Source organism: Gopherus evgoodei, chromosome 3 (assembly GCF_007399415.2).
Source record: "Gopherus evgoodei ecotype Sinaloan lineage chromosome 3, rGopEvg1_v1.p, whole genome shotgun sequence".
Taxonomy (NCBI): domain Eukaryota; kingdom Metazoa; phylum Chordata; order Testudines; family Testudinidae; genus Gopherus; species Gopherus evgoodei.
In genome coordinates, this window is record NC_044324.1 from 177,193,145 (window position 1) to 177,206,389 (window position 13,245).

Genomic DNA, 13,245 nt, shown 5'->3' on the forward strand with positions numbered 1-13,245 from the left:
ACCATTTTTTGCAAATTACACACTGATTTAAGCATTCTCTGTCCCTTTCTAGAAATTTTGGGATTACAAAACCAATCAAGCAAAGAATACTAGCCGCCCTTAATCTAAATGTCAGAGCTGTGTTGACTTCTGCCATTTTTCTGTTGTTATTCTGTGATATGCAGAGAGAGAGAGTCATGAAGCCTTAAAATTCCATCAACCTTGTAGGTATATGGAATATTATTCAGTGGAATTCAGCTTGCAAAGTAGAAAATTCCCTGCAGGAAGGGAGGAATTTTAGACTCCAGGATTTTATAGTGATTCAAACAGAACCCCTAATGGTCACAAACATTGTGGGAGATTAGATAAGCCTTACTTCTGTATTGTTTACTATAATGAACTGGTCAATGAACATTACAAATTGTTTATCTATATATATCTCTTGACAGATTACTGTTTATGAAATCCACTTAGCAAGTGAGGTTTTCCCATAAGGATGAAAAATTAAGATTTTAAACAGATTGCTGGAGAGGCTCTAACTGCACCTAGAGAGTCAATGTAATAAAGGTTTCTCTATATTAATATTACCAAAACCATTTATCTTTGCAAAATCAATATTGCAATTCATCTTGGCTTGGTATTTCTCTTTCCGTGCTTTAAGTCTTTTTTCTTTGATTATGTGTAATTCTGTTTTAATAAATGTGAAATATGTTTGATTTAAAATGTCTTGGGAAGGTAGCATTTAAAAATAACATAAGCTTCTAATTTATTTTATTAACAGTCCTTGAGAATGTTGAAAATATTGCTTGTGTGGCTGGAAAGTTTCAAGGAATGTGTGTTTACCATAAAAGTCCTTAGTGGCATAAAAATATTGACTTCACAAATGTACAGTAAACTTTTAAAATAATAAAATGTATTAATTTCACTGCTTAGGATACTAATGAAGACTCTTATCCTGAAAATACAGGTGAGTAGTCCCATTGAAATCAATAGGACAACTCATACATTAGTGTTTACAGGATCGGGGCCTACGTTAATAAAAATTGCGACAAGTATTTCTATATGTTGGCTAGAAGACAAAATAAATACTACAGGCAAAAAACCAAAACAAACACACACCCTCAGACAACTGTAAGGCACTGTAAATGTACTGTATGTAAAACTAATTTGATTGTTTCATGAGTGAATGATGATGAAAACTGAAATACTCAGCAGACCCTTATTCATGAGAGATCTTAGTAATATACCGAGAGAAGTCTCTCATTATTTATGTACTGAGACACTTGCATTAAAACGCCCCACAGACTATACACACAAAATAGCAGCATGTAATGAAATTATGAAATAATAAAATAGAATTATTTTCCTATCAATACACTATCTTCTTTTTTATCTAGAACTAAACCATTTTCTTTAGTCATGACATTTAAATAGTCTAAACAAAACCTCTATTTAAAGGGGGATTTGTATGCACTGTCTTCAGATGAAAGGACTTAATACAGTTGTTTGAAAAAATTGCCCTTTTCTCTTGACTATAAAAGAGAGCAAACTACAGTATAGTGGCTTCCAGGAGAGAATGTATTTTATTTATTCCCAAAGGGATATTAGTCCATAAAACAAATTTGCAGCTTATTTTGCAGCTTTAGCTTTTATCAGCCTTTTTAAGGGTGTTGAATGATTACTCAGGAGATCACACAGCAAGAGTTGCAGTGAAGTAAAAGAACTCTAATAAACAGAGCTCTGCGACGGGCAAAAAAATGTATGTGAATAGTTCTCTTAAACTTGTTTAAAAATCTGTCACTTTTAATGTCTATTTCACTGATTATTGACCTGGATCTTAGTACTCCAATGTGAAAAAAGTTGTTTTTTCCCCTTTGTTTTTATCATCCTAAAGTGTAGATGAACTCAGCATTATTTGACCTACAGGTGTGTCTGAGAGAGAGAATAAAGAAAAGAGAAGTGGAAATATGGGGCAGAATCTTGAATATGATGCATTCACTTTATATTGCACAACCAGTGAGATCTGGCCACAGAGCCAGTGTAACCAGTCAGGGGAGGGTCAGTTTAAGTGTAGGAAACCTTTCCAGGCTAGCACAGGTGTCCTACGAGAACAAAGGAAACATAACTGAATCTTCCATATAGCCTTCAAGTCCCTAACTGTTATTTAATTGTCCTCTTGCGACTGTTGGCACCTTGTGTAATTTAGAGCTGCCTTCATGCTGCTCTCATTTATGCCAGAGGACAGGACCGTTGCACAACCAGCTCAGGTTTAAGTGAGTGCAAACTGAGTTTCACAATACTTTTGTGGATCCCCTTCCTGATTTGTACTGTATAGTAATGAATTGCAGCCAGGGATTTGGCCCATGTGTTTTTAAACATTTGTTCCATCCATTAAGGTACAAATGTGAGATCAGAAAAGTTAATTATGGTTTATCTGCTGTTGTTAAACTCTACACTGAGATGGTGGCATGACTCAGAGAATTGGCTATGTGTTGTAAGTTGTTCACTCAAAGACAAACCATTGTCTGTTATGTGGATAAGTCCATTATTGAGCATCACACACCTTATATTTTTAATTGATTTTGGTAGTGATAATATAATACGGTGCCACTGGGGAAAAATATATATCAATTGCAAAAACCCTTGTTTAGCAGGGTTTTCAAATATATGCTGTTGGGAGGAGCAAATTCCTTTTTTAATTATAGTCCATGAGCCAGCATATAGATTTAGGATCAAATATCTCAATCCACTGAGGAAATTTCACTGATGCCAATGAGATGAAGGTTAGCATGTGGATCTTTGTGTAGTAGTTACACTTTTAATTATTATCATTTATTTAAGTACCTTATTGTCAATTTCAGTATCACATAGTGGGGGAAATGTGCTCGCCATTATGACCAGTGACATTTCTGACCTTTCTCTTCCTACTCTATCCTCCTTTCTCTTTTTCTCCTTCTTCATAGTCTTTGGATCTTTCCTCTCTTATTTATTTTGTATTTGCATCCCTATCTATTGCCTCTGTGGACAAGAAACTTTTTATTTGATGAAAGCTTAGAATCTTCAGGATCTGAATATATCCTGAAGATCTCTCTCATACATAAAGCAGGCCAAATAAATATATTGACTTCAGTTGCTCTTTTTTTGTAAGGAATATTTTGTGTGACTAAGGATTATAGGATTGGGCCAATAATAGGTTTATTAATCAGTACTGTGATACACTCTGTGTACGGATCAATTCTATATTAACACATTTTTAAATCTAAACTATTTTCTTTATCCAATTTAGCATAAATTTCATCTAATGCTCAGATTTCAAATGCTTATTCTGAGTATTTATTAAAACAGTATGAAATAGATAACTTGCAAATTTTTAAGCTGCATTTTATTTTTTAAATAGATCCAAGTGTTTACATTTTTTTACTGCACCTCTGTCCGCTAAGCTGTTTAATTATAATTCTGAATTATGTAAGACAAAAGAAGCCGCTAAGTAAAACCATACTGTGTTTAACTGAAGTGTTAATGTGCTTTGATTACTTTCTCGGTTTGTTTTTGTTTATAGATGTCAGCATTGTAATTGTCATCCTTCAGGAGTCATTAATGGGACTTGTCATCCTGTTACTGGACAATGTGTTTGTAAACAATTTGTAACTGGCTTGAAATGTGACAACTGTGTTCCCAATGCTAGTAATTTGGACGTCCACAACCTATTTGGCTGCAGTAAAAGTAAGTGGATGTTGGTCTTAAAAGCATGTCTTTCAAATTAATGGCTTTTAGTGTTAAATTAGTTCTGTAATACTAAAAGTGGATTTTTTCCCCGTATTTCAAGATCCTATTTTTCTTCTTTTTTTTATAGCTATCTTAGGAGATCCTTCTGGAAAGATTTAGCTAGAGTACTTCATAGAGCTTTATGCCACACACAGAGCTTGAACTCAAGTTGCTGAGCACCCTCAGCCCTCACTGACTTCAGATCAGGCTCATAGTGAAACTTTGCTTGCCACCTCCTGGGGCCTCTGTACATCACTGTGGGAGACAATGTAATGTATCATGACAGATTATCATAAACTGACTTGTGTAGAGTGGGCTAGAGCTATGTTGACAATCGAGTGAGACGTTGAAAAGAAACAAAGAGTCCTGTGGCACCTTATAGACTAACAAACGTATTGGAGCATGAGCTTTCGTGGGTGAATATAAGGTGCCACAGAACTCTTTGCTGCTTTTCCAGATCCAGACTAACACGGCTACCCTTCTGATAATTGAAAAGAAACACATTGCTACTGAGCACCTGCACTGCAGCAACTGCAATGAGTCTGAAGTACAGGGATGGCAAGGCATCAGCCTTTATGTGATTCTGAATTAGTCAAAATGATACTTTCAAATTTTGTTTTTCTGTGGTTTATCTCTATGCCGGCCTCGGTGCTTGGCTATAGTAACAGTTGGATTATTGATACCAATGGTCAAGATGCATCCCTGGGAAATTTTACAAAAAAAGTCTAGTGTAGAAAAGGATTAGAATTTTCAAAAACTCTTACGTGATTTAGGCTCTTAAAACACTTTTGAAAATGGGGACTTAGACGCCTAGGTGTCAATGAAAATCAGTAAGACTTATGGTCATCGATGATCATTTTTTATCACATGGCTATGTGTTTTGGGACATTGCTTCTGCAAAGTATCTGTTTATCTAGTTTGTCTAGGCATTTACATCATGTTCAACACTATTGTATCTGTGTGGTAGATTTTGTATGTGTGTATGTACACATGCAGAGGGCACTCACAAACACACAAAACTTTCACTTTGTTCACAGTTTGTGTTTGGGTCCTATATCAAGTTAAGTTTAAACAGTATACCACTGAAGAACATATACGGTACTGTAAATGATCCTGAATCAGAAAGATGTATTTATTTCCAGACATGAACTTCTCAAATTTGAAAGTATTTAGATTCAGAGTTTTGGTTTAGGCCCATCTCTAGAACACACAGTACTTCTCCATTGTCCTGATAGTTTGATTTTGGTTTTAGAATTTCACTTTTAAGAGTATAGTGCTTCATTTAAATTTATAATAATAATACTTAGCATTTTTATGGTGCTTTTCATCTTTAACTGATCAACGGATTTATAACACTGTATACATTTTATAAAGGTCAATGGCAATTCTGCAATAAAATGTTAAATGACTTAGATTAATATAGATTTCAATTAGAAAATGTGTGAAAACTTGTACAGCATTCTGAATAGTAACTGGAGTTTTTTCTGGACATAAATCATGTAGGAGTTGTAATCTTCTCCTTTCAGGTATTCTTGTAGTTTCTAATTGTTGTCACCAGTTTTGGGGCTTTGTCCCTCTCGATTAATGCCTAGCCTTGTAAATGCTATTCTATATCTGCTCAGTTTTGTGCAAATCTAGGGATCTGTGGCAAGACAATGAATTCACACTCATTAATCATAACCATATAAAAATAATGTATCCAGATGTTCAGTACTTCCAGTGCGATGAATGTTCCAAAATTGAACTTCCGTATTTTAAGTGGTACATCATTTGTGATTACGCCTCATTGTAATTTAGCATTTTACTGACAGCTATCATATTAGTAAATGCAGCACCGACATAAATCTGTGTTAGCAGAAACAAATGTAAGGCACTATCAGTGTCCAAATAACATTCTGCTGACCGGAGAATTATTTTGGGAGGGAGACTTACATTTTGGGGCCTAAAATATGCCAGATGCTTCATTTCCCTCCCCCTTCCCCGGGCAAATGAAACCAACCAATGAACAACAACAGGAAGGCATGTTCCTTCCCCCAAAGAGCTTATACTCTAACTATAACAGGCTACAACAAATAAGAGTAACAAACCAGGGCAAGAGAGAATCCAGGTTAACCTAGTAAATTCATGTTTCTCAGTTGGACAGTGCATGTCTTGATAGATTAACAATATAGCTATATTGTGGGGGAAACTTTCAAAGGTGCCTGAACGATTTGGGAGTGCAAGTCCTTCTGACTTTCAATTGGACTCCTGCTCCTAAACTCTTTAGGTGCTCTTGACAATCCCTCCCTCTAATCCTTATTGAACCTAAAAGATAGAATAGTACCTAGGATACCTCTTCCAAGAAAAAGATGCAGATTTTTGCAATTTCCACACACCTGAGGATCACTAACAATATGTTCTGTGTTATTTCTGCATTTAGCTCATGTTTTAGTTGTGTGTTGAGGACTCTTGTGCTATTCATGGTGCCATCATCCTTCAAAAGTCTTATTTGTGGAAGTCGAGTCCTCATATTAAAAAAAAAAACAGGTTTGGCGAAGCAGTTATATATTTTGTAGAGAGAGAGAATTGGACATATTCAGCAAACCGCTCTATATGATGATGACACAACTAGAGTCCAAAGGTCCATGAAACTCCACAAGTTTTGAATTGTGATGTGGTTCCCACGGTTAGCTCTTTGGCCCTTAGAATAGGGAAGATGTTTAACCTCCACACCCAGGATGATCCTAGATTCATGGAGCTTTCCTTACAGATATTAGTCCGCAAAGATGGCTAAGTGCAGAAAAGTGGCAAACACATTCCCCGTCTGTACTGGAAAGCCTACTTACGAGATTGGCCTTATGTGTTCTGCCTTATACATTATATCTATTTTTATTAAAAATGTTGATAAAAATTCATTTAAGAATGTTTAAGAATGAGCAACACCGCCACCACTCAGAAAGGACTGTGGTCATTCATTTGGGCCACAGAAAGAAAACAGAGGGAATTTTGCTTTTTGATAATAGACCAAGACCTAAATATGCCTTGCATGGAGATAACTGGCTATCCTCTAATAAACTGTAATCTGATAATTTACTTGTGCTGTAAAAAGAATGGTAACTAGAACATACTGGGCCTTGTCTTGCTCCCTTCAGGCCTCTGTCTGTTGATACTAGTGTAATTCAGGGGGTAAATCCATTGAAATTTATGTAGTTAATATTGGTGAAAACTTGTGTAAGGGAGATCAGAATCAAGTCCAATGGCATCAGGATTCATCTCTTGCAGCCTTATGATAGACAGAGGTAAGATTTTTCTCTTCTGCTTTGTTAGTGAAGTTATCTGGCCATTGAGATAAGTTGAATGGAAAGGAACCTTCTGAAAATACAATACGTGATTAGATGGCAAACTTTAAATTAATAATGTACACAGAGGAATATGATCCATCTTTTGATCATTTCCTAAAAGCAAAAGAAAAAGGAGCTGTTAAAAAACTGTGGTAATACTGATGTTTAACTTTCGTGGTTTTTCTAAATGTATTTAGGCTGCTGCTTTGATTAGTTTTATGTAGTTAGATAAAAAGCTTTGTTGCAGAGTAGTTCTGATGCATTAGTTTTGTTTATTAATGTCCTATTGATCATATGTCCACATGATGACAGTTTTTTTTGTGTCAGAACAACCTTTATCCTAAAATTTTCACTTCTATTTATTTGTATGTTTATTGATGAGCTCAGTTTTAAAAATGTGCTTTTTTAAAAATTGTCCTTTAGCTCCATCCCAGCAACCTCCACCCAGAGGAGAAATCCTAAATTCTTCTGTTATCTGTCTTTCATGGAACTCACCTGATTCTCCAAATTCCAACTGGCTTACTTACAGACTATATAGAGATGAGACTGAAATTTATACAACGAAAGACCACTATCCTTATAGTGAGTATTAATGAAGACAGCAGTGTTTGACATATATATCTATATATAGATATATAGCTATATAGAGGTATGTTTTCCAATTGTTGTCTCCGGTTCCTGTCATTTTTCTATAAGGTTTTTCAGTATTCAGTTTTTCCTACTAGTTGGCTAAGGTTCCACACTGCTTAATTTCTTTGGAAAGAAACATCTGATTAAATTTTCAAAACTGATTACTGAATTTGAGTGCCTCAGTTGTTTACTGTCTAATCGGAAACCTGTTAAAAATGCTTGAGCTATATAGTCCCTCATAATTTTTAATTCTGATATATTATGTTTAAGTACTTATCATACTTGGTTACATTGTGAACCTTACATGTAAACACTATGTAATACTACTGAACACAGTCAATCAAAAGTGAAAGTATGTTACGTGTATATAAGGGATTAGATGAATGTGCTGAGAGAAACAGAAATGACCGCAAAGTTGAGGAATCATATGATAGATTTTAATTTGCATCATTACCTAGCAAAAAATGAAAACTTAGAATTTAAGTTGAATCCTTTCACAAGTAAAGTCAATATATTTTATTCATGTTCATAATATCTTACCATACAATCTGTTTAAGAACAGAGTGAAAGATGAAGACGCTATTTCATGATTCCACTGATATATTTAAGGAGCTGCTTAAAAAACCCTAAATATTCACTACTTGGATAATCAGACATTGATATACTCCTATTTAACAAAACCATTATTTTCTGTTTGGTTAAAAAAATTATGTTGCTGACATTTCCTGGCACTCACTCTAACTAATGATGTGAAAATCATCTTCATGGCATTTCAACAGTAAAAACAATTTGTTAATGCTGTCAGAAATTTGTATTCTAATATTCTTTAATCTAATAATATTAATTAATACTTTATTCTTGGAGTGTGTGTCGGGGTGGGGGGAGGAGAGAGTGGAGGAGTGGGGCATCTATAGTACACACAGGAAATGTCATTTAAGTGCAACTGAATGAATACAGATCTTATTACTAAATGAGAGTTTGAAATTACAGTTGTGGAAGCACTGAACTTTTCTAGGAAAATTAACAATAGTCTTCTAACTTGACCTGATGATTTGGCTGATAGGATTACAGAGTACCTCATTAGAGTGATTTTTTTTTTCCAAAGCCCTCTGCTGGCTTTGCTGTTGGAAGCTGGGAACGCTCAGGCGATCACAATCTCCATCTTAAAGATAAAATAGAATGCTTACTATAAAATATGGAATAATACCAAAATCTATTTTAAGATTCTAAATCATAGTTCATTGGACTTAACCATGTAGAAATATAAAGGGGATGGGAAAGACTCTTTCTGGTGTTTTTTCCTTCCAGACAAAATGAAAACAGGAAACTAGCATAATCAGGATGCAGATGAAACATACATGAATAAAAATCCTGTTCTTGGGCCTTGACCCTTTTCTTTCCCCTTTCTCCCACTCCTCTGATACCCTGGGGTTGGGAAGACTACTTGATAATGGAATATTTTACATTTTTAATACTTGATCTTTTCCTATGTGGATACTGTGGCCTTTCAAAACTTGCATAAAAAGCAACAAATTCAAGACAGGTTTCTAGGTGTTTGACATGTGGAACATAATTTTCTTCTTATGTTTGTTCTAGGTACTCAGAGCTTCAGTGACACCACTTTGTTCCCTTATACCTTCTATTCCTATTACCTCAAGGTCAGCAATGTTCATGGTTCTACAAGGAGTGCAACTGTGATGTACAGAACAAAATCAGGGACACCTAGAGGAAACCTACATTTAAATATAATTTTTCCTGTTGGCCCAGACACCATTTCCTTTAACTGGACAACCCCATCAAATGACTCTGGGCCTATAGAAAAATATGTTTTGACGTGTACTTATTCAGTTGATCTTCAGCCTTGTGGCCAGTATGAAGGTTTAGAAACCTCTACAATTATTCAGAATCTGGTTCCATTTACAAAGTATATTTTTGTTGTTCAAGCATGTACCAGTGGAGGCTGTTTAAAGAGCTTGCCAGTGACAATAATTACTGCACAGGCCCCCCCAGAGGGGCAACATTTTCCCATGATACAAAACATCAGTGCTACAGAGCTCACCCTAAAATGGTCTCCACCTACAAAACCAAATGGTAAGTCTTAATGTTTAGTTTCTTAAACCTGAGATTCATCAGAGAAATTTTATCTAAATCTGTTCATGTTTTCTAGGTCAGTGGGTCACAAGCATTGGACAAAGAAATCAGTTCAACTATCTCTTAATATTATCTATTGTCTGATACTATTGTGTAGTTTCTTAGAGTCAAGTCTTGATTCCATTGGAGTGCAAAATTCCAAGTGACTGCAGTGGGACCAGGATTTACCACTTAGTGACATCTGCCTTAACAAGAATGATGTTTACAGTTAGAAGTTTATTGTAAAATCCATTTTTTCTCACCAATTAATTCACACAGATGCAGTGACTATTGCTGTATCTACTAGATCAGTAAGTAAAAGGATTAACAAACTAAGAGAATTAACTGAGAACTTTTTTTTAAACCATGAGGCATATATGGCAGCTCCTTCTGTCATTAAGCTAGCTTTGTTACAGATTTGATAATGTCCAAGTGTTATGGGTCTATCTTGGTTTTAGTTTTTGTATGTGGAAGCACCAGCTTTTGTAAGGAAGACACTGTGGTGCACTCCATTCTGCTGTTTACTATTTTATCTTTCAGTCTATCGGCCAAATTTTGTGAGACTCTTGTAAATCACACTGGTAACGTTTGCATGGCAACCCTCACAGATACTTCAGGAAAGAGCATTTGTGTACACAAAAGTGATGCAGAGGTCTCAGTTCCCACTTTCTATGAGGACCTTTTCTTCCTAATTTAGCAAGAGTCAGGAAATTAGCCTACACCAGAATGTTTCTGTATGTTTAGGGCTGCAATTATTATGATTACAGGTACTGCAGTGTTAGCTCATGTCAATACTAGCCTCTTGATCCTTGCAGTATATGCTTCATAGTTATATTTGGTGGTTGCCACTCCCTGATCTGTAAGCCTATGATAGTTGATGCAATCAATGTCAGCTCCTGGGTTCCATTCTCACTTCTCCCAGCAACTGCTGATGGAGGAAGCACTTCATTTTGTTTGTCAGAAAACTCAGTATTAGAGCAAATGAGTGGTAAGACCCCCTGTCCGGTATAGTGTAAATAGGTCACTACTTTTTGGCCCACAGAGGCTGCTGTTAACTGCGTCTGGTAGAGCACAGCAGTGTTAAGGGCATGCCTAGCAGGAACAACTCTTCAATGCTAATATCATATGCTTAGTATTTGCTAAAATTCAAAGATATTGGGGAAGGTAATAATTCCTATGTATGCATTTTTTTATTTAACTTAATACTAAATAATGTGACTTTTCTCTAAGAATGACACAGAAAATAACAAGGTCCCAATGTAATTTAATTATCTGTAGCTTAAAATTACCATCACTTACATGTACTTGCAAGACTAGGCAGCTGTGAACAATGCTATTTCATTTCCTTTGATGCCTGGTCAGATCTTTCTGTCTGCCAAAAAGACCAAGGGACAAGTTGTTGTCCTGTCCCCCACACCTCTACCACCACCAATTATGGTTATTCAGTTCCTTGAAGTCCATAAATTTGGCTCCAGATACTTATCCACTGTGATGCTTATTAACTTCTGGCTGTGGTGATGTTCCAGGTCTCTCAGATGTCTCCCATTAAATATTTACATTTTTTTGCTCTCTTGGCCTCAGTTCAGGAAGGTGCTTAGGTACATGTCTAATTTGAAGCATGTGAGGTTAATGGGCCTACTCGTGTGTTCAGAATTAGGCATGCACTTAAGTAATGTGTTGTACCTAAGTCCAGCTGCTGTTTCCTGGCCATTGAGATCTTGCCGCTTAGTTATAGATTCCCTTTGATGGAAAATTGACAAAAAACAGTTTCCCATCACACCTTATTTTAAAGGCACTCCCCATTGCTGGCACTTAAAATAATGATCTGCCCATTGCACAAACACTTGTTCCTTTGAAAATACTATTATGCTGTACTACTATAGTATCCATGTAGGAACTCTCTAGAACAATCTTTTTATCTGTCCTTAGAGAAAAAGCATAACAAATCAAATTATAACAGTCCAACCTGAGATTTTTTTCAAGTGCAAAAATTATGTGGGTTGTAAAACCAAATGTTTAATCAAATAACAACCACAACAAAAATTGTGATAGAATAATAACAAATTAGGGGAGAAAATATCCCTAGCTAAGTGAACTTTTATAGCAATTAAAATTACACCTCTCTGTGCATTATATTTTCTATGTGCTCTATTGCTAGATTAATAGTTTTTAAAATATTTTTGTATTGATTTTTTTAATTGGATGCTGAATAACAATTTGAAATAAATTACTATTGTTCACTCACTGTTATTTCTAGGTATAATCATAAGGTATGAAATCTATATGAGAGGAGCATTACGATCAGATGGAAGTCGTATTCCTCCTCAAAGTCGCATCTTCCAAAGCAGTGGATGGCTCAGTCCTCAGCCAATTATGGAGTCTGCTAATGAAAATGCATTAATGCCACCTCAGACCAGCACCACAATTACTGACCTTGAGCCATTCACAGAATATGAGTTTTGTGTTTTAGCCGTAAACATGGCTGGTAGCATATTTTCAGACTGGATATCAGGAAGAACTGGAGAAGGAGGTAAGTATTAGTTAATATCAAGTAATTTTTAAAAACCTAGAATGTATTTAAAAAGAGCTTTTTTGTTAAGTAAATAGCTAGAGGGCCAAATTCTGCTCATCTTATTTATCCAAAACTCACTTAAATTTGCTTGAGTAAAATGACTGTGGAAGAAAAAATTGCAATCACACTGCAACAAACATCTAAGACCATATGATAACAAAATCTTATTACTCTTAAGTTTGGTTATCTGAATTTTACCTAGTTTTCCTCATTATTGTGTATATCTTCTTCAAGCAAATCCTCAGTAACCCACTTTTTTTCATGAAAACCTGGCAGAATAGGTAGGGTTGAGGTGAGCCTTGAAGGTCAACATACTCAGACTCTGTAACACTTGCAATTTTGGGGGAAGAAATAAATGTGGATGCAATGACTACCTTTTAAGTCCTTATTCAGGAAAGATGCTTAAGCATGAGCTTAACTTTAAATACATGCTTAAATTACCATATATACTTCTTCATAAGCTATTTTTTTTAGTAAAAAAGGGAAGCACCAGAGAAGGGGATCGGCTTATGAATGGGTATAGACAGGGAGAGGTGGGACACAGCTCCTCCCACCAACTGAGAGAGCAAAGAGAGGCAGCACAGCCAGCAGAAACAGAAGGGAAGAGACGGGGCCAGAGTCTCTCTATTTCTAGCTGTGCTGTTCTCCCCCAGCCTCCCAAGCAGCTGCAGCTCTGGGGCTGGCAGGCTGCAGCTGTGCCGCTCAGCCCCGCCCCCCAGAGCAGGGTGTGGCAATGTTGCCTGGCCCGCCGAAGCACAATGCGGCCATGCTGTCCGGACAAGCCTGCTGGAACATGCTGCAGCCACGCCACCCGATCTGGCCTGCCAGAGCAGGCTGTGGCTGCACTGC

General features: G+C 36.2%; 1 protein-coding gene across 1 annotated transcript in view; it reads left to right on the forward strand.

Annotated features, from left to right (window-relative positions):
- The window catches only part of USH2A (usherin), a 596,134-nt gene that overhangs the window by 121,534 nt on the left and 461,355 nt on the right, over window positions 1-13,245 (forward strand). Inside the window, 4 exon segments of the mRNA XM_030557510.1 lie at window positions 3,539-3,702; window positions 7,488-7,646; window positions 9,291-9,785; window positions 12,082-12,354. Of these exon segments, the coding sequence (XP_030413370.1) occupies window positions 3,539-3,702; window positions 7,488-7,646; window positions 9,291-9,785; window positions 12,082-12,354 (1,091 nt within the window).